The 21,308-nt window shown below is 41.1% G+C and overlaps 1 protein-coding gene and 1 long non-coding RNA gene across 4 annotated transcripts in view; one reads left to right on the top strand and one right to left on the bottom strand.

Annotated features, from left to right (window-relative positions):
* The window catches only part of LOC121401541, a 35,902-nt gene extending 33,264 nt beyond the window's left edge, over positions 1-2,638 (top strand). For 2 of the 3 annotated variants that reach the window (XR_005966333.1, XR_005966334.1), the window contains exon 4: positions 2,459-2,547. This is a non-coding gene — a long non-coding RNA (uncharacterized LOC121401541). The other variant, XR_005966336.1, reaches the window with a different exon arrangement.
* Positions 242-10,269, bottom strand: stoml1.L (stomatin like 1 L homeolog). Its single transcript, NM_001114801.1, is given in 7 exon segments — positions 242-671; positions 1,407-1,559; positions 2,890-3,097; positions 4,075-4,278; positions 4,835-4,984; positions 9,669-9,775; positions 9,873-10,269. Coding segments are annotated over 7 exon segments (1,092 nt in total). The 5' UTR covers positions 9,949-10,269; the 3' UTR covers positions 242-477.
* Positions 10,270-21,308: the final 11,039 nt, after the last annotated feature.

Below are 21,308 nucleotides of genomic sequence, written 5' to 3' on the forward strand. Positions count from 1 at the left end.
CAGAGTTAGGATTTGTTTATCAAAGAGCTATATAAAGTTTCAAATGGTAGAATTACTGCATTGCTGATGGAAATGACACTAGGTGCCAGCTAGTACTTGCTATGCTTTAGGTTAATGAATATCAGAATACCCATACATTTGTTTTCATATTATAAAATCATGTAAAAGCCATGGCTCTTTTCCTATATGTGCCTTCGATGCATTGTGCTGTGCTCTTACTCACAACAGGATTCAAACACAATTTTGCCTTGTATAAATATATTTATTTATTTGTCAAATCAGTAAAAGAATATGCACTGATAATGCTGCCAAAAATCATGTGAAAATTTGTTTCACCTGGGGACCAAACAAATAAGAACAAATAAGAATAAAGGAATTATTAAAACTCTTATCTATCAAAAAATAAATGCATCTTGAAATCAGTTCTATATTAACCCAAAACAAGTAAATGCTGTTCAAACAGAAGATGAATAAGCCTCATTGCCAAGCAGCTTTTAGTACTCTTTCCAGTTGAAGTGCAGTCTGTATATTGCCACTCACACGCAGTCGCCCTCCGGTATATGCTGTGAGTGGGTGCAGGTCTCCACAAATAAGGGACATGAGGTCTGCTTCTGTCATTTCCAAAGTAACATCAGGACAAGGATGTACTCCCCAACCACAGTTCCCAGAACCTTAGCAGGAGAATAAAAAAAAAAAGATCTTTTCCCTGTGTCAGAATTAAAAACATTTTATTCTACACAGCTTATCAATTATCTGCTATGTGTAAGTGCATTTCTCTATTCATCTTGAATGGTGGCCCCAATTGCTACACAGCAGTACTGAGGCTAAAGGTGGCCATAGACGTAGAGATCCACTCGTTTGGCGATATCTCTCACCCAAAATGCCCACATTGAAGTGGGCGATATTGGGCTGATCCGATTGTGGGCCCTGGATCTGATACAGGCGGTCGGATCGCGGGACCACATACACTGCCTGACTTTCGGACAGATATCAATCGGGGAAGCCCGTCGGATGGCACCACACACGGGCCAATATGCTGCTGACTCTGTCCGTCGGCAGCTTTTATCGGCCCGTGTATGGGGGCCTTAAATGATAGAGGCGGATTCTTTCCTTGTTTTTTTGGGGCCTTCAAAGATCACATATAGATATGTCCACATATGTTAAAAAAGAAAAAAACTTTACATGAAGTGTACTTACTTTTTCATTTGACTACAGTATATATACTATGTATTACAATGAAAAATTGTATTGGTATAACAACTAGGAGGAAAGGTGCAACATTAGGTTGCCTAGTATGTTATGGAAAGGAAATTATGTCTACAGATGGAGAGTGATCAACTTTTGAAAATCAAAAGAAAACCCTCTAGACAAAAAGAGCAAGATATGTTGTCCAATTGAGACCCTACCTGACTTTAGATCGAGAAAGTATTCAGATATTTCTCCTCCATGCATTGTCACATACAGCTGATAAGAGGCACCCACTTCCGCCACTAATGACTCGGACAGGCTTGCCTCCAGTTTAGTTAGCAACTGCTTTAGCGAGAGCTCAGTATCTGCAACTGAGAAATGGATATGGCATGTACAGGTTATTTTCAATACAATGCAAGGGTGGGTAAATTAGACACATCCCAAAGTACTTACATTGTTCACAAGACTTTCCTCTAAGTCACTATTATATTCATATATTTGTGTAAACTTTAAGGTCATTCAATTTGTGGAGACTGACGTTTCAGTTACAACAATAGGGGGCAGATTTATCAAAGGTCGAAGTGAATTTTCGAAGTCAAAAACGTCAAATTCCGAAGTAATTTTCAAGTACTTCGACTAGGGAATAGTCCAACTTCGATTCGAATTTGAAAAAACTTCGAAATTCGAAGATCTAATTTTTTTTAAGTTCTATCTCTTTAAAACTTCGACTTCGACCATTCGCCACCTAAAAGCTGCCAAAGTGCTGTTTTAGCCTATGGGGGACCTCCTAGAACCTGTATGGAGGCAATTGGGGCAGTTTGGGAGATCGAAGTTCTAAGTTAAAAAAACTTTGAACCGTAGTAGATCGTAAATCGTACGATTCAAGTAGGCCGAATTCGGGCCACTTCGACCTCCATTCGGTTGGTCTTTCTGAAAGTTTTTTTAACTTTGACCTTTGATAAATATGCCCCTAGGTGTTCTCAGAGTGTTGTAGTTAAAATGTCAGTCTCCACTTGACATAAAATGAGCAAATTGTTTCTACAAAAGACATGCAAGTGTGAACCTTTCTGGCTTGTTGGATGTTACTATCATACTGCACCCAGGCATCCTACATTCTCATATACGTGAGTGCTGGCTGTTGTGTAACTTTTGTATGTAATATAGTTATCAGTAGTAATGGGTTGTTTAATTGTTTTTTTTAGTAAATGAGCATTTCTGATGATTATCTTACTGGGCTATGCCTTTTAATACTTCTATTTTCTATTTGCAGAGACTGTCCTCGGCATCCACTTGAGTCCCTTAAATATACTTCCTCTCATTTTATTACTTCTATACTTACCATTGCCCCTTATACATTTTTAGGTCTCCATATTTTCTTTTTCATTTTGGCAAAAAGGACCAACTTTCAGCAACTCTAAATGCATGTCTGATCACACACCTGGAGTGCACATCTACCCTGAACTGTCTGACTGGCTAGTGGATCCATCAGATCATAATGTGGAAGTGTCACAACAATTAAGAGGGTTATTTTATTATCTACTTTGCAAGGACATGGTGTAGCTTCAGTTTTCCTGTTTTACCTGTAACAAATGTCGTAGATTTTTCATGATTAAAACTATTCATTGCACTTATGTTGAAGAAGGGGTTACAGTATTAATTAGGCCAAAATTATACTACAAAGAAATGGAACAGAGAACGCACCTTTAGGTGAAGGACTATCATTGCTTGAACTTTGTCTTGTGAATGCAAGAAATTGCATGAGCAATTGATCGATTCCACCACAAGGTACAGCTGGTGTAACTGGAGGCACAATCAAAGCATTTTCAGGGGTTTGTAAGATGGATTCTAGTGCCAGTTCAACCCGCTCAACACAAAGGCCCCAAGGCTTTACTTGCTCATTTAGGTCCTCCTGCAAAGAAGAGCATCTTAAGTGCCACACCCTTTAAAAATCAAACTAGCTAGCAGGCCTGGACTGGCAATCTGTGGTTCTGGCAAATGCCAGAGGGGATGCTATAAGATGCCATAGAAAGTCAGTATTTAGTGGGCTGGTGGGGACTGTTTGGGCCTCTGTGTACCTGAAATGCCAGGGCCTATTTTAATTCTGAGTCCGGACCTGCTAGCTACAGTAAATTTTCCACACAGTCTAAAATTTCTCCTGGTAGAATTAGGCTGATAACCTTTATTTTTCATTACTGCATTTATTATCTATTAAAGCCAAAATGAGAGCATTTAAGCCTTAGAATTCAGAAGCAAAGTAAGTCTATCTACCCAGCTTATGTTCAATAAAAATGTTCCCTAGCAGACTTGTCAACAGAGCATCACATCTAACTCATAACTAGACATTCACTTTGTACCTTCTAGAACAGTGATCCCCAACCAGTAGCTCATTGTGCAACATGTTGTTCACCAACCCCTTGGATGTTTGGATGTTGCTCCCAGTGGCCTCAAAGCAGCTGCTTATTTTTGAATTCCAGGCTTGGAGGCAAGTTTTGGTTGCATAAAAACCAGGTGTGTAGCCAAACAGAGCCTCCTGTAAGATGCCAGTCCACATAGGGGCTACTAAATAGCCAATCACAGCCCATATTTGGCATCAACATGGACACTTTCATGCTTGTGTTGCTCTCCAACTCTTTTTTCACATTTAAGTGTGACTCACGAGTAAAAAAAGGTTGGGAACCTCTGTTCTAGAACATTCTCATTTTCCCTAGGGCACTGCATATTAGAGCATTCTTAAAATATGATTTTATCTATGCGCACTCACTGAGTGGTCAAATAGTCAAATAGTGGTCAATTTTATATGGCATATTGCAGGTTATGCTGTGAATCCCTATGAAGCTGCATGTTACATTGGGCTAGCCTTGCCTATAATTTCTGACAGATGCTCACCTTCAGGTGCTCCGCTATGCGCCCCCTGTCATTCTGTATTTCGCGCAGATATTTGCGTCCAAGACTCTGTGTCATCAGATTCTGGGCTGTGTTACGAGTGACAAAATTCAGATCTTGGACAGACAGGACAGACAGCACAGGATCACAAATGCAAAACTGGATATCTGCTCCCATGGACACCAGAACACCATCACGTGATTTCAACTGTAACAAAGGAGACACAAATACAAAGGAAGACATCACAAAAACCCTTCAAAATCTTATGCCAGAACCTACACTTCTTTGGGAAGCACAACAAATAATGTATAAATAATGCTTATCTCTTATTAAAGAAAAAAATATAGTAATGAAATATTTCTTTATTAATGTACTGTGCTATAAAACAATAAAGGGAAATAATAGGTATATGTGATTCTTCAAAGGAGCTTTATTTAAATGTGGGAGTTCTATATCTATATCTATGTATTTATGGCTGTGTATGTGTGTGAACATATCTATTTGTACACAGACTAACGATGAGGAATCATCAACCAAACACAGCCATCTGCTTAGTAAACAAGTACTTAGAAAACTGACAGACTATATAATTTTGCTTGATTTAGTCATACAATGACTTTTAGATTAAGCTTATTTCACATGTGTGTACAGTAAACACCTAATTAACAATTATATAAAACAACTAGTATTTTTTTTTTATATAGCTTTTTTTTAGGGTTAGGGTTTAGTTGGGTTAGGGATTAGTTAGGAAAGGAATCCTTACCTTAGATGGTGGCACACTAAAGGCTTTTGTTCTCATGTCCACTCTCTGAAACTGGTCAATAAGAGGAAATAACAAAACCAGCCCTGGGCCTCGTGCGGCTTGTACGCGTCCAAGCCGGAATATGACAATACGTTGGTAATCAGGCACCATCTGCAAAGACAGTGTGGCGTAGTTTAATGCTATTGTCACTGTTTTTAACAGTATATGTTTTAAAAGCCTTGCACAAACTTGATGTAAATTGGAGTAACATCTACAAGACTATGGGGTAAATTTATCAAAGAGTGAAGTTCCGCTACTAGAGTGAAATTCCGCCGCTCTCAATTCATTTCTATGGGATTTTGAAAGGCGTATTTATCAATGGGTGAAAGTGAAAGTTCATCCTTTGATAAATACGCCTATAAAAATCCCATAGAAATGAATGGAAAGTGGCGGAATTTCACTCTAGTGGCGGAACTTCACTATTAACTTCACTCTTTGATAAATATACCCCTATAAGTTTTACAGCCATGTTGTTCCTATGAGCTCTGAACCTATGCAACATTAGCACCATTTACAGGTAAAAGACGTTATCCAGAATGCTTGGAGTTATTTGATTATAATGAAGTCTATGGAAGTTGGTCTTCATGTAATTTAGAGCTTTCTAGTTTAAGCGTTTCTAGATAACCGATCCCATACCTGTACCAATATAGAGATTGGCAAAGCATTGCTCTGCTTCCAGCATAACATACACAAATCTGTCATACACATGATGGTGTTTAGAAAACAATAACCCAAGTTTGATCCATGACCCAAAAAATCCAACAAATGATGCAATAACCCAAATGCTAACCATCACTACTCTAAAGCAATGCTTCCTGGTTTCATAGGCTGTCAACACATGGTATTTTGGAGATCCACTGCCTTCCATTCTGACTTTAGCATGCATTGACAGGCACAGCAGCACACACGGGGTGGATTTTGGTACAAAACTACACCAGGAAACATCAAAAAACTGTCACAAGCCGAACCACACTGAGTAGAGAAGCCACGAAAACATTTTATTGTGCATAATTAAAAACAAAGGCCTGACACATTTCGTGTCTCCAAGGACACTTAGTCATAGGCATGTTTACTCCCTCTGCTGAAGGTCTGAGGCGTGTCCACCCGGGCCCACCATATACAGCGGTAAGCTTCTACTCTGCACCTTACACACTGGTTATTCCTTCTCCTACAAAATTACACACCTGTGTTCGTTCCAAAATCTGCCCGTTTGTACACTGACAGACAGATGACGTGCCTGTCAATGTATATTAAAGACTTGGTAAAAGGCAGCCATGGGTACAGGGCCGCTTCAGCCACAAAGCAAGGTGAAAATCTTGCCTCAGGCAGCACAGAGCGGCCAGTTACCAGGGGCGGCAAAAAGCTGCCTCCGGGAACATTAAGGACCGAATTTTTGTTTCATAAAATGTAAATTTGGCTCCACTAGTGAAGCGAGCGAATAGCACTCACTTTTAAATTATTAAATCTGAAAGGGTCAGTTATGACATACTGCCTGGTAATGATCATTACTGCTTGGTAAAATGTACAGTCCTTTAATAAACTGGCCCCTGTATACAAGTGTCAGGGTAATTAACATGGTAAAGCAGCCATGAGACCTCAAATATGATACCACAAAGCTGTAAAGGGTGCAATAATATAAACTTTTTATTTTGAAAAAAGTGTGTACCTTCAAATCACTTAAATACAGTCACATTTTAAAGAGTTTTATACATGTTCAACGTTAAAAGAGCATTCAGCACTTACATGAAAACCAGACTAGCTCTCATCAACATCATGAAACAGCAATTAGCTAACCTCAAACAACATTACAAATCATGTGCTCTTTAGTGACGTAAAGAAATAATTGTTTAATGGAACACAATTACAAGAAACAAGAATGCTGTGTTTCAAACAGATTAAACCAGGCTTCATGCAACAAAATGATTATCAGTGGTAAAAAAAGCTTTATATAATTAAAATTAAATTACCAACAACTGCCTCAAGACTGACCCATATTACTTGCTGCCTCCATTATAGGCTCAAATCAACTGGCTATCACAGCATAAAAACTGCCCAAATTGGTGTGAAGTACACTGCCCAACCATTTTGATATAACAGGTCATTTACGAACAAAGCCAGAATGCAAATGGACAAATGCAGCACCATTCATTAAACGTACTTGTGTCGAATCACACTTCTATATAGTTGTATTAAGAGCCATGGTGTGGTCTAGTCTGGTCTGATAAATCAAGCACAAATGCACCTACTAGCACTGGGAAACATTGGAGATACCACCACCCCAAACATGTTAAGCTTCTTGCAGTCAGGTTCTGTCAATCGGCACAGCAGACTTGTGGCAAAATAATCACATGATAATGTTCTTCTAATGTTCTGACTCAATTTTGACCATATTTGCAAAAATGTTTAACCGCAATTGTGTCCATTTTAACAGATTGGGCTCAACTATGTTGGGTGCAAGTCAGCAGCCAACAAAAACAGCTGCTTGAGTTTTAAAAACAACCATAGCAGCCAATGTTACGGCCATGAAAATGTAGACCTACATGGTGTTGGTGTGCATATTAAGGCCATACAGTAAAGGCAAGCACTAGTGCATCTATACTGCCTCCTGCGCTGCTAGACCGCACATATTTAGATATTTTGACATGACACGTTCTCTTTAACACAGGTAACAGCACTAGTTACACTGCACCGTTTAGGAGTGCCCTTTTTGCTAAATTCAGTGCTTGTTTAGCCATGCTGAAGAGAACTGCATACACACATATGCAACAAAAGGACAATTTGTACACCTGGGTTTTTTGTGTGATGATTTCATCACTTTTTTGTTATGGCTTTTATCACGGAACTGAAGAGCACTCTCTTGTTTTAGGTGCTGAATGACAGTTCCAAAAATAATAATGTTGTAACAATAGAAATGTTTACTTTATTTTTCCTATCTCACTTCAGACAAACAAATAGGCACCCCGTTTGTTTTCTACTAAACCATACACAGCCAGATCCACTTGATTGCAGCGTTTTAAAAACGACAAGTGTCTGCATTAGTGACACTACCCACAAATGGAACCAAGGTTCCTTTGCGTCACTTTCTCAGAGAAGGCTGGGTGGATACACAGGCACTCCATGCAAAATACCAAGGAGCATGTATGGGCATAAGTCCTTTCTGAATAGTGTCAGCGTATGCTTAAACAATTGCTCTTTTGCACTTGCATTCATAAATAAGCCATCAAATCTTCACATTCTTTGGCCCACAGATATGTTTCAGCAGTATATCTGTGTTTGTCATTATTTCAGTCCTGCAGAAAAAATGTTCTCCAGTTGTACCTTAGCCCATGAATACGACTCTCCAGTACAGTCATCTCTCATCAGTATGTCTGTCCACTCCAGAAATGTCTTTTACCCTAGCAGTATTAAGCACCCCTTCATTACAATATATCCCCTTGCTTTACTGTACCTCAGTTTTAAAATATGAGATGTTTTGACTTCCTTTTCCAGAAAAGAAAAAAGGGGTATTGATGCTCAGTTATCCCTCTACATATCATAAGGTTCTCCTTTTGATGACCAAACAAAAGTAAGGCTTATAGAAATGGCTAACCAGAGAGCAAACATGTGATAATAGCAACCACACCCTGAGCTTTAGCATGATGTGACCTTGAAAAACCCAACATGCAAAAAATTATAAAAAAATAAAATAAATAAATCAGTTGGTTACAGATTAGCATGAGGCTGCATTTGCTGTCCTGTTGTTAACCCAAGCAGATGCAACGACACTCACAAGAGAAACCTACAGCTCTACTTACCTTGTACCAGCAATGAATATACCAAATAAGACTAAAATAGTGCTGGAAAATAGTCTGCAGTGCATCATTCATTCAAAATAAGCTAGCAGGAGCAAAGTAAAGTTACTACACTATATCCCTCCATCAGCTAGTGATATACTGTAGCATCTGGAAATGGAAGATTGTTCTCCTTCCCGGTTATTGTATATACATCTGTACAAGTACCTGCACTCTATCAGGATTACAAATTGCCAGGCAGGGCTAGGGCAAATGTTAATTATTTGGTATGAGTGGCAATTTTCAAAATACCAACTCACCATCAGCTAAATATTAAAGGAAGGGCTCTGATATGTTTAACTCAGCAGCCCACAGAGGAATGAATACGTTACACTGGTAACTGCCACCCTCCTATTGCTAAAAGTACAAACGTAAACAATTGATAAAAGGATTAAGCTGCCCCTATCCCAGCATTACTAATGAACTGACGCTCCATGACTTGCAAAATAAAAGTGCATCAAGAGAGAGAGAGAGAGAGAGAGAGAGAGAGAGAGAGAGAGAGAGAGAGAGAGAAACCATAATTCAGGTCACTAAAATCTTCTTTTAGCCTTCGGCCCTCAGCCCCGAGAGGGCTGAAGGCTGAGAACTAAAGGCTGAGGGCGGAGTTAGCATGACTGATGGATGAGAAGGGAGGGTAGAGGACGGAGGTTTGACTGCAGATTTGGATGATGAGTGACGGTAAAAGCACCCGATGCGCCATTCAGAAGCCATAGGACATCGCAGGAAGGAAGGGTATTTCGCCGCAGGATGTCGTAAAATGCGTTCTGTACTGCCTTACCTGCAAATATTGCGTTTGTCTATATCTTTTAATCCAATTTACAAACATCCAGCCGTGCTGTATTTAATACACTGAATATATTTAGCATCTATCAGATTCATATCAGTCATACAATGATATATGTTGTAGTTTTTGATGTGGAATTTGCACACACTGGTATTGGGTAACTTGAAACATGTAGGTTTACCTTTAGAAAGCACCATGCTGACAATGGGAAGGTTACAATAAGGAAAAGGAGCGACAAGCAGGATATTGCTTTATGGCAACACCACGTCAGCCAGGTATCAGATGAAACTGTAGATGAGATGAAAAATAAACATGGAGAGAAGTCATTTCTGGCTGATATTGAGGGTTATAGGAATAGGGGGATGGCTGACCTTTAGGGTCTCACCTGATTTAGGAGACTGTGGTAAATAGACTTCATCTAGTCCCATGGGCAGAGCAGTATATTTGTACTGACCCCACATTTCTCCGCTGGGTCAGATGGTGAATCTTTTATGGATTGAATATAAAATGGCAGTTACTGCGTTATTACTGGCTGTGCGCGTCTGTGCTGTTACATGGGGATTTCATAAAATCACGCTGCAGGCAGGGTGGGCGGAAAAGCAGCAAAGTAGACCTGCTGAACTAACGCTAAATGTTAAAGGTTTATTATCAACAGGCGCCCAATGGAATTGTTACAATGAAGTCAGCAGCGCCCTGCGCGCAGCGTCTAGTGGAAGCAGGAGAGTTACCCAGCCCCACATTGATGCCTTTGCAAATGCGACAAAAGCAACGTATATCTCGGTTGGATGGTCAGAAAGTAATGCTGAAGCGCGGCCATACAATGTTTTCACAGCTACTTCCTGGTTACAGTCAGTTACAGTACATGTAGCAGCGACAAGTGCTAGGATACACTGTGATTCCTACTGCTCCCTCTGTCTGTAGGAGGCCACAATGATTCCGAGCAGCAGCGTTTACAAGTTTATGGCAGCGCGCCTATGTAGTACCTCGTTTCTGCCTTAGCAAATGCCCGTGACGTGCTTTGCAGTGAATTTCTGTGTTTTCCTGCCAGAAGCACAGTAGGAGGGGGACAGCCAATCACAACCCTGAGGTCACACAAGCACAGGCGGACTTCAGTTCCCTATCAGGTCCTGCTAGCTGCTGATTGGTTCCTGTCCTACAGTACAATGAGCTGAGAGCCACTGGCTCCCCTGCACAGCCTGGGAATTCAGGGAGCACGAAGTGGAAGAGAAGGGAGGGATTATTAGGGTTTTTGCAAAAATATTCAATAAATCAGCCTGAGACACTTCTTTTTTTAAGCACAATTCTTCTATATCTAAATGAGTATAATGCACTGGTAGATTCTTATTTTTTTACAAAAAATGTCTACTTTAAGTGATTTCATTTACCTGCCTATAGTTGTCTGTTCTTTCCAACTATTACAGTAAATACTTAGGGGCGTAACTACCGGGGGAGAAGGGGGTGCAAATGGGCCAGGGCCCGCACCCCCGCAGGGCCCCCCCGGAAGATCGTACGTGCTGCAGCCGGCTGGAGTCGGCTGCAGTGGCAGAGAAAAATCGCGAAGACGAGGGTGGGGGCGGGCCCGTCTGCACGCCCCGCACCAGGGCCCGCCCCCACCAAGTTACGTTACTGTAAATACTTGTTGTCCCTTGTCAATGGGAGCGATTTTTATCTGTTGCGCCAGAGTCTAGGAATAATGCTGTGGCACATGTTTGGGGTACTGTAAAGGCAGGTTTTATATCCTTCTGCAGCAACATATCTGGGTATTGTTTTACCTTGTACTTACTTGGCCATTATGAAAGGAGACACGTGTAGAGAGAAATAGTCTAGTTTAGGGGATAAATGTATAGGCACTGGCCACGTCACCAAACGTCAGCAGTAAATCCAACAAGAAAAAAAGAACGCCAATACCTTATTTTGCTGCAACCGCAGTGTTCCCAAAATGTATTCCATGGTGCTGTAGACACTTTACAAAGATTTACTGAGGAAGGGTTATGTGGACCTTTGTAAAGTGTCTACAGCACCATGGAATACATTTTGGGAACACTGCGGTTGCAGCAAAATAAGGTATTGGCGTTCTTTTTTTCTTCCTCCTTTGACCGGCGCATGCGCAGTAGGATCGTTTCGCCGGTACGATCTACTGCGCATGCGCGTGACTTTTGGCGCATGCGCAGTAGATCCGTACCGGCGAAATGCTCCTACTGCGCATGCGCCAAAACGCCGGTCAAAGGAGGAAGAAGATCGCGTGGAAGAAGATGTCGCCTGTGAACTCCCTGGACTGGACCTGCGCAGAAGGGTAAGTAACAAGTTAGGGGCATTTGCCCAGCGGGAGGGGTAGGCCAGGGGGGAGGAGGGAGGGGGGGCAATACACGGGAGGGGGGGAGGGGGGTTAGCGCCGACGAGGTTTCCTTCCCCTTTAAGGGTCAGGGAGCACAGGCAGATTCGGGGAGTCTTATTTGGAGCGACTAATCTCCCCGAACTGGCAAAAATGTAAATCGCCTGCAGGATGGCACTTGAAGTCAATCATTTTCCGAAGTTGCCCGAAGTTTCCTCATGAGGCAACTTAGGATGACTTCGGGAAACAAATCGCTTTGTGGGAACAATGACTGTATACTGTGCTCTCCATTTAACTGATGCATTGAAGCGAAAAGCTCATGTGCTGTGACCACTAAAACCAATTTATGAAAGAAGGGGTTGATAGATGTGTGTATTACAAAATTCCGCATGCACTGTTCCCTACAGTACTCAAGTTTTTTCCCACACCCTCCAAAAATATACTGGTCTTGATGATACTGATCTTAAAGGGGTTGTTCACATTCAAACACTTTATTAAGTTCAGTTGTTTTTAAATAGTTCACCAGAAATAAAGACTTTTTTCCAGTAACTTTTTATTTGTGACTGTTTTTCTAATATTGAAGTGGAAAGTTTCATTTTTTACCTTCTTTTCTTCAACTCTGTCAATTAGTGATGTGCGGGTCGACAAATTGTCAACCCGCACCCAACTCTAACGCACCACTTTTCTTCCCCTTATCCAACCCTAACCCACAGCTCTATAATAAGATGACAGTGGAATCAGGACACAGGCCTGAACTCACTGTGTATGTCGGCCTGAACCCGACCGACCCACGGATCCCGCAGGTATTGGCCTGGCGCTTACATCACTACTGCAAACTGTTCTAAATTGAAACATTTAGTATCTTTACTAAATCTTTGTCCCTGCTGAACACAATCCCTGAGTTAGAATTGATACAATAGAATTGATACAATAGCTGCTAATATTCCAAATATACTGTTGAGAAATATATCAATTAAATGTATCAACTAATGTAGCAAATTGTAGCAGTTCAGAATCTGCACCTGGATCACTGAGCAGCCAGACTGAAACACCAGAGACACGAACAATCAACTTTAAACTTTGGAAAAACAGTAAAAAATAAAAGATGGAAAGCAATTGAAAAAAGTCATTATTTCTGGTGAACAATCTGAAAACAACTGAACTGGAAAAAAAGTTTTGGAAGGTGAACATCCTCACATGAACGGTGAACAAAAGATTTGAAGAAAGGATGATAATAATAGTACTGAAATTTACACAAAGGGAAGATCACAAGATATACATAAGAAGGAAGTTCATAGCAGTGGCATAACTACAGTACAGAAACCTAGCGAATGAGGGGGCCTAGACTGCTGCTGCAGTTTCTTGTTTCCCCTCACAACCCAGTGGTGGGAGTAAGGTCTGAAACATTTGTACGATTCAAGATTTCACAAAATTTTATCAAGTTTTTTCCATACGTGACTTTTTTGTGTTATTTTATTGATAATTAAGGTAATATCATCGGCGGGAGTTTGGTCGAGCTTTGTTTATTAAAAAAAATAAGATAAATTTGGATTTTAGTAAATAACCCCTATGGTGTGCCCTTGCCCTTACATGTTTTGTTCTGCAGCTGTCAGGATTGGAATATAAACTGTTAATTGGTTGCAACCAGGGAATAAAAAAAATTGAAGCCACACAATCTGTCTTTCCTGGCCACTCCATATCAGCATTTCAACCGGGGGGCTCCTCCCATCCCCTCCCATAGACCAGAATGTCCCTCCCCCTCTAAAGCTTTAAAGGCATGCCCTGGACACACTTACTTCAGCTTTTTTCTTTCTGTCCTTGCTCTGCTATGACCTTAGGGATCCTCTCCTAGTTTGTGTTATTCCCTGGGTAGTAGTAAGCTTCCCAAGGTGAATCTGGGGCAGGGTGCTTCTCCTTCCTCCCCTTCTTGTAAAGTCGGGGATTGGGGCAGACAAGAGGTTAAGCCTCGCTTTTTCTACCTCCTCCATTTTGTCTCTCTGAGCGCAGCATGTAAGTGACTTGGAAGTTGCTTGTGCTGCAAAGGAATCCATGGTAGATGTTATCTACCTTTTCTCTCATGTCTTCCTTCCTGCACAGAATAGGATCCAGCTGCTATCCCTTTTTTCCCCTGTGAGAGGCGTGATTCCTCTCGCAGGGTCCATTTTGGTTTTTGCGCAAGCGCAATTACGCCTCGACAAGCCGCCGCGGTCATCTTAGATGGGTGCACACGCGCTTTTTCTCTTCTTTATGAAGAAGTACGCAGGGGGATGGAGACCCATACTAGACTTAAAGCTAGTCAACAAACTCTTGAAAGTGCAAAAATTCAAGATGGAATCCTTTTTTCTCAACTATCGCAGCAGTGCTTCCACAAGACTGGCTTCTTCAATCGATCTACACTACAGGATGCCTACCTCTACATCCCAGTAGCTCATTCTCACCAGCGTTTCCTTCGCTTCGCTATAGCAGGAAGACATTTCCAATTTCGCTGTCCGCCCTTTCTCCTTTCCACCGCTCCAAGAGTTTTTTCAAAGGTCCAAGTCACCCTAATAGCGGCTCTCAGACTAGAGGGAATCTCCATCTGGCACTACCTAGACAACATTCTCTTGTCAGCAAGACAAAGGGAGACTCTACTGGCACACCGCGACCGAGTCCTCAGTTTCCTGGAGTCCCACGGCGGGCTTGTGAATTGGGAAAAGAGCCATTTGTCTCCATCCCAGTCTTTGGTCTATCTAGGGGCTTGCTTCAATACCCAGAAGGACTCAGTCTCGCTTCCTCTCCAGAAAGTCAGGGCCCTTGCCTACTTAGCCTCAAGTTTCCAAATCAAGGATTGGGCCACAGCCAGAGACTTGATGTCCCTGCTGGATTCCATGGCAGCAACCATTCCAGTGACAAAGTGGGCGAGGTGGCACATGAGGCCAGCCCAATATCTGTTCTTGGACCAATGGAACAGGGAAGAGGATTGGGATCAGAGGATCCATCTATCTCAGTCCTTCAAGAATTCTCTCCTATGGTGGAGATCATAGAAGAACCTTATGAGAGGATATGGACTCTCTCAGCCACACTGGAACATCCTAGTTTCGGATGCCTCTGCTCGGAGCTGGGGACCCAAATTGGGGACAAGATGGGTCCAGGGAAAATGGCCTACTCGTCAGACCAATGTACCTTCAAACATCTTGGAAATAAGGGTAGCAAATTTAGCCCTGTTTGCTTTTAGGGATGTTCTCAGAGGCTCTTCAGTCAAGCTCCTTTTGGACAACACCAGTGCTGTAGCATATATCAGGAGGCATGGGGGAACGAGGAGCAAGTCATTGCTTATAGAAGAACCAGCCCATCATCCAGTGGGCAGAGAAAAACCTGACCTTGCTGACAGCGGAACATATTCCGGGGATCAAGAATCTGGAGGCAGACTTCCTGAACAGAAACTGTATCTCAAGCCACAAGTGGTCTTTGAACCAGGAGGTTTTTCAGATGTTAGTGATGGGATGGGGTCTTCCGGAGATCGATCTTCTAGCCTCTCACCTCAATATGAAGCTTCCAACTTTCTTCTCGAGAAAACCATGCCAGTTAGCAATGGGGTCGGAGGTGTTGCTAAAAACTTGGTCCTTCAGGCTAGCCTTTGCTTTCCCTCCGTTTCCTCTCATCCAGAAAGTCCTTCTGAAGCTCATAGAGGACAATACTGAATTTATTCTGATTGCCCCAAACTGGCCACGCAGGCCACGGTATCCCTTGCTCCTCAAACTTTCGATAGACCCTCCAGGTCTCTCCCCAGCAGGAAGGATTTGCTGAGTCAGGGTCCTCTTCTTCATCCAAACCCAGCTGCCCTGTCACTACAGGCTTGAAGGTTGAGCTCAGTAAACTGGCAAGCTTAGGTTTGCCCAACAAAGTGATAGATACCCCTACTTAGGGCAAGAAAACCCTGCACCTCTTCTACCTACTACAGAGTTTGGGAAAGGTTCATAGACTGGTGCTCTCAAAGTGGCTCCACCCTACAGGAAGCCACCCTCCCACAGGTTTAAGGTTTCCTTCAGTCAGGCCTAGATAAAGGTGTACAGTACAGAAGGTACACGTCTCTGCCCTATCAGCACTTTCAGGGAGTTCCTGGTCCATGGATCCGACGGTGAAGAAATTCCTAAAAGCAGCTCTCAAGGTCCACCCTCCAGTGACTAAAGTCCCTCCAGCTTGGAGTCTTCCATTGGTATTGAAATCCTTATCCATGTCTCCTTTCGAACCTCTAGAGTCCATTTCTCTCTGGCATCTCAGCAGCAAAACCCTGTTTCTGTTGGCTGTTACATCGACATGCCGAGTTGGTGAACTCCAGGTCCTCTCCAGTGCCCAGGACTGTATCTCCTTTCTGCATGACAGAGTTATTATAAAACCTGTAAGATCCTCTTTACCTAAAGTGGTTTCTACCTTCTATCTAAAGAAAGAGGCCACTCTTCCTATCTTCTCAGAATATGCAGAATACTGAAGAATTGGAAAATATCGATCCAGTACGCTGTCTAAAACACTATCTGGAGGTGACAAGTCCATTCAGGAAGTCTGACAGGCTGTTCATCATTCCAGGTGGCGGGAAAAAAGGGTCTGAAGATGACATAAAGCTGAACTTCCCCTTTACTGCTTAGGTGAAGTAGCCACTTGTGTAAGTACTGAAATATTTCAGAATGTGCAGTTTCGTTACACTTACCACTATATTTCAGCATTTAATTTCAAAGCGGAATTGGTTTTCAAAACAGAATTTGATCTCCTTTAGTTCAGCATTTTGAGTGTGCATAGTGTCATGCAACAGCATGAAGTCTTGGGATTCTCTATTGGCACTGCCCAATGCAGCAGAGCATTGTCTGGGTCATTCTCTTACTTGCGGTTCTAATGTGCCAGTCTCTTTTCCACTAAACTGTTTCCTGACTCAAGATTTTGTACATAAGATAATGATATATGCAACATAAAAACCGGCATTACAAATGGTATGGCTAGGATTTGTCCTGTGGTTTATAGCAATAATATTTGGAAGGGGATATTTGTATGAGTAATAAACCTTTTTTAGCATGCCTGGAAATAAGACACACATAGTAGCACAGTAAATGTCAAATTATCTTACCACTGAAAACAGGATTGCTCTAGTTATCACAGCCTCATACTTTGTATACAGTATGACAAACAGCATGTTTATATTCCAAAATAAATATTTTATACAGAACAACATCTTTTTATCTCTAGCTTCCTGGAATGAAATGACTGAGAATCCGGTGACCTTGTGGCTAACTTTAGCGGATGAATAGAAAATGTGAGGCAGTAGAGGGGGATGAGGGTAGGGTCACCATTGATTTGGTTTTAAACAAACAGTCATTAAGCCAGAGTTTCAAATTACTAATTGGGCAAACTTTTTTGGGATACTGGTGGCAGTACTGTTAAGTCCCTTTATCATATATGGAAATAATTTTGAAACTATTTGCTTATGTTTTATTTGATAGTTTGTGTATAGTACCAGTGTATCAATCTAATCAGTTGCATGTATAGGATAGATATAGGATAGATATACACAAAGATAGAGTGGTTTTGGCGTCTGCTGTATGGCGGTTAGGCCAATATACAGGCTTCTAGTACATATCCAAATTGATGAGAGAGACATCTCTTATTTAATTTCCAGATTTCCAATAGACTTCTATGAGGTAAACCATTATATACATTTCCATCTTGATTCCATTATCTTTTAATGCATTCACACCCTTTATTTTATGGTGGTAACAGCTGCTGTTTGTGGCCGCAAATAGGAACTCAAGTAGGATAAAATGGTGTGTCACACAATAAGCATTGCTGATTTCTTTGGTGTATACATCATTTTAGGGACAGGATAGAAGGGCCCAATAGCTGTCCTTGCTGACTCGTTGGATCTGAGCATTGCGTAAGGGATTTCTTATGGGAATATCATGTACTAGGGGGAAATCCCAGATCTAGGATTCGGTAATGTTCTGAGTCTATCAGTAAGATACAGTAGGAGTCCAAAGGATTTACTAAGAACAGACAGGTTAATGGTGAATCTTTCAATGAGGCCTCATTGACACAATCTGGGTACTCAAAACAACCCTTTTCTCCTAAAAGGAAATGAAACGGTGCTTAAATACTATGGAGGTCCTAGAGTTGGTCCATGGGATCAAAATCATACTCCACCACATTTTAAATTAGTGTGTGACTAGCTAAAGGAATAAGCCAACTTTGCAAATTGATATTGGAAGTCACTGATTTAAGCTCACTGCGCATGTGAACATCTTATTTGGAGGGGTCATTTTTAAAAACCAAGGAATGGTTTATGAGGACAGGAGAGTGGGGTGAGGCCAAAACTTCTGGGCTATTCAGGGAGGTTAAGAGGTATGGCATGGACCCTGCCTTTGGCCAGACTCTAAGTGTTCTTGGCTTCTGGTGTTGGCCAGGCCTCAGAATGCTTGTCTCCTGGAATGGGTCAGTTTGCTGTATGCTTGGTTCCTGGATTTTAGGTCTGTGTAGTAAATGAAGGCTGCACTTAAGCAGGGGGTGTCAAAAAAAGCTGTGTCTGTTCTATTTACAAACTGTGGTATTAGCCAACTTGATTGACTTTGTTTCTGTGTATGAATTAGCCATATACCTGAGTCTGTGAACTCACTAATATTGTATGTGATATTTTTACATACTCCATTAGCAAAATCTGATGACACCTTTTCAAAACTCAGATTTTTGTCTTCATTTGAATCCATTTTCTTCAGTGTTTCTGTCTTTGTTGGGAAAGTGGTTTGTACAGTATGTAAGTTGCTTTCTCACTCGTTATGCACTGCTTCTAGTACAGTCTGATGTTTTGCATTGGTGTGGAAGAGATAAAAACTATTTAAATTTCCAGTCTACTGAACTGAGCAAGGGAATGAGGGACAGTATAGTGCAAGTATTGGTCATCAACACTAGAGCACTACTAGGAAGCAATGCAAACGGATTTAAAACTGACACTTGAAAAAATGTCACATTGCACACATCATGGCTGCTGAGCTATGTGGTACAGGTCCTATTATCCAGAATGCTCGGGACCTGGGGTTTTCCAGATAACAAATCTTTCTGTAATTTGGATCTTCATGCCTTAAGTCTACTAGAAAATCATGTAAACATTACATAAACCCAAATAGACTGGTTTTGCTTCCAATTAGGATTAATTATATCTTAGTTGGGATCATGTACAATATACTGTTTTATTACTACAGAGAAAAAGGAAATGTTTTTTTAAAAATTTGGATTATTTTTAAAATGGAGTTTTAAAATGGAGTTTATGGGAGACGGTCTTTCTGTAATTCAGAGCTTTCTGGATAACAGGTTTCTGGGTAATGGATCCCATATCTGTACTTCATATTTTTGGCCATGCAATCTTTGGCAATTCTGTGCTCTGATCATCATTTCCTTATTAAATGAGAATTTGTCCATTCGAGCTGTCAGCTGCCAGTACAGGTATGGGACCTGTTATCCAGAATGCTCGGGACTTAGGACTTTCTAGAGAAGAGGCCTTTCTGCAATTTCGATCTCCATATCGTAGGTTCTACTAAAAAAAATATTTAAACATTATATAACCCCAATTTGATAACTTTGTCTCCAATTAGAATTACTTATATACTTAGCATCAAGTAGAAGGTACTGTTTTATTATTACAGAGAAAAAAGGAAATTATTTTTAAAACTTTGAATTATTTGATTAAAATGAAGTCTACGGGAGATGGCCTTCCCATGATTTGAAGCCTTCTGGATAACGGGTTTTTGTATAACGGATCCCATACCTGTACATCAATTTATTTTATCAGGGTTGGATTTTCTGTATGATATATGTATGACTTTAAATTACAAAACACAGCACTTGTATTCGTCCTTATCTATTGTCAAAGCCAAGAACATGTTAAATTTAACTTTGAGACCTTTAGTATATCCTGTCATTTTGTGCTTTTTGCTAAGGGAGCTATTGTCAGTGGGTGGTCCCCTGCACATTACAATAGCTGAATCATATTTGTTATATTCATGGCCTGACCGCATCCTGCATATTACAGATACAAAGAACAACTGGGAAGTTTAAAAAAGTTTACACAATGGGGTATACAAACCAGAATGACTGGGAACCTTGTTGTGGGAGGAACCGAAAATAGTTATTTCAGGAGAAATGAATCAGAAAAAAATCCAGTTTTAGGACTGAATTGTCACCAATCAAAGTTGGAATATTCAGTGAGGAACAAAAAAACCTGTACATCTCGGTTGGCCTGCTACACCTGCTACTTAGAAAAAGGCTGAAAGGCACGAGTTCTGGGTACTGTTTCCTATAATAAAAAACAATGACAGAAGGAAATCTCAGTGCCATTTAAAGGAAATTATTACAGGCAGAAAAGCCTTTCATGCAGTTAGCAATTGCCATAGGTTAGCTTTATGGTTGTCCAGAATGATCCAATAGCAAAGCAACCACATAGTGTCTCAGACTTAACTTCCAAACATGTGACAAACAACTTTTGACACTAAACACAGGATTCTGTTATCTTTACAATAAATATAATTTAATGCAGCATAAAGTATAGAAAAACAGATGAAATGGTCAGGACGCTTAATATTCAAAACACTGCTTTCGTAAAACTCCCTATATTTACCCATAATCAACAGTGAAGAGTTCTGTAGGGGGTTAGGATCATTTCCCTCCCCCAACCCTGAAGGCCATACAATAGTCAGTGGGGGAGATCAACTATCTAGTTGTAGGAGATTCAAAGATTTTTCACTAACCCTCCGAGTAATAAAGCCAGACTACCCTTTGTTTATATTCATAAACGCCAACATCAAAATATATTTTAACAAATAAAGTGCAAACAATTTAACATACATGCACCAATACAATGTAATATCCAATAGCCACTGAATACTGCCTGCCGTTCTTTCTTCAAAGGGGGGGGGGTATCATACCACCATCAAACCCTGGGACTTAAAGGGATACTGTCATGGGAAAAAACATTTTTTTCAAAATGAATCAGTTAATAGTGCTGCTCCAGCAGAATTCTGCACTGAAATCCATTTCTCAAAAGAGCAAACAGATTTTTTTATATTCAATTTTGAAATCTGACAGGGGGCTAGACATTTTGTCGATTTCCCAGCTGCCCCTGGTCATGTGACTTGTGCCTGCACTTTAGGAGAGAAATGCTTTCTGCCAGGCTGCTGTTTTTCCTTCTCAATGTAACTGAATGTGTCTCAGTGGGACATGGGTTTTTACTATTGAGTGCTGTTCTCAGATCTACCAGGAAGCTGTTATCTTGTGTTAGGGAGCTGTTATCTGGTTACCTTCCCATTGTTCTTTTGTTTGGCTGCTGGGGGGGGAAAGGGAGGGGCGGTGATATCACTCCAACTTGCAGTACAGCAGTAAAGAGTGATTGAAGTTTATCAGAGCACAAGTCACATGACTTGGGGCAGCTGGGAAATTGACAATATGTCTAGCCCCATGTCAGATTTCAAAATTGAATAT

This window comes from Xenopus laevis, chromosome 3L (assembly GCF_017654675.1).
Source record: "Xenopus laevis strain J_2021 chromosome 3L, Xenopus_laevis_v10.1, whole genome shotgun sequence".
NCBI classification, from domain to species: Eukaryota; Metazoa; Chordata; class Amphibia; order Anura; family Pipidae; genus Xenopus; species Xenopus laevis.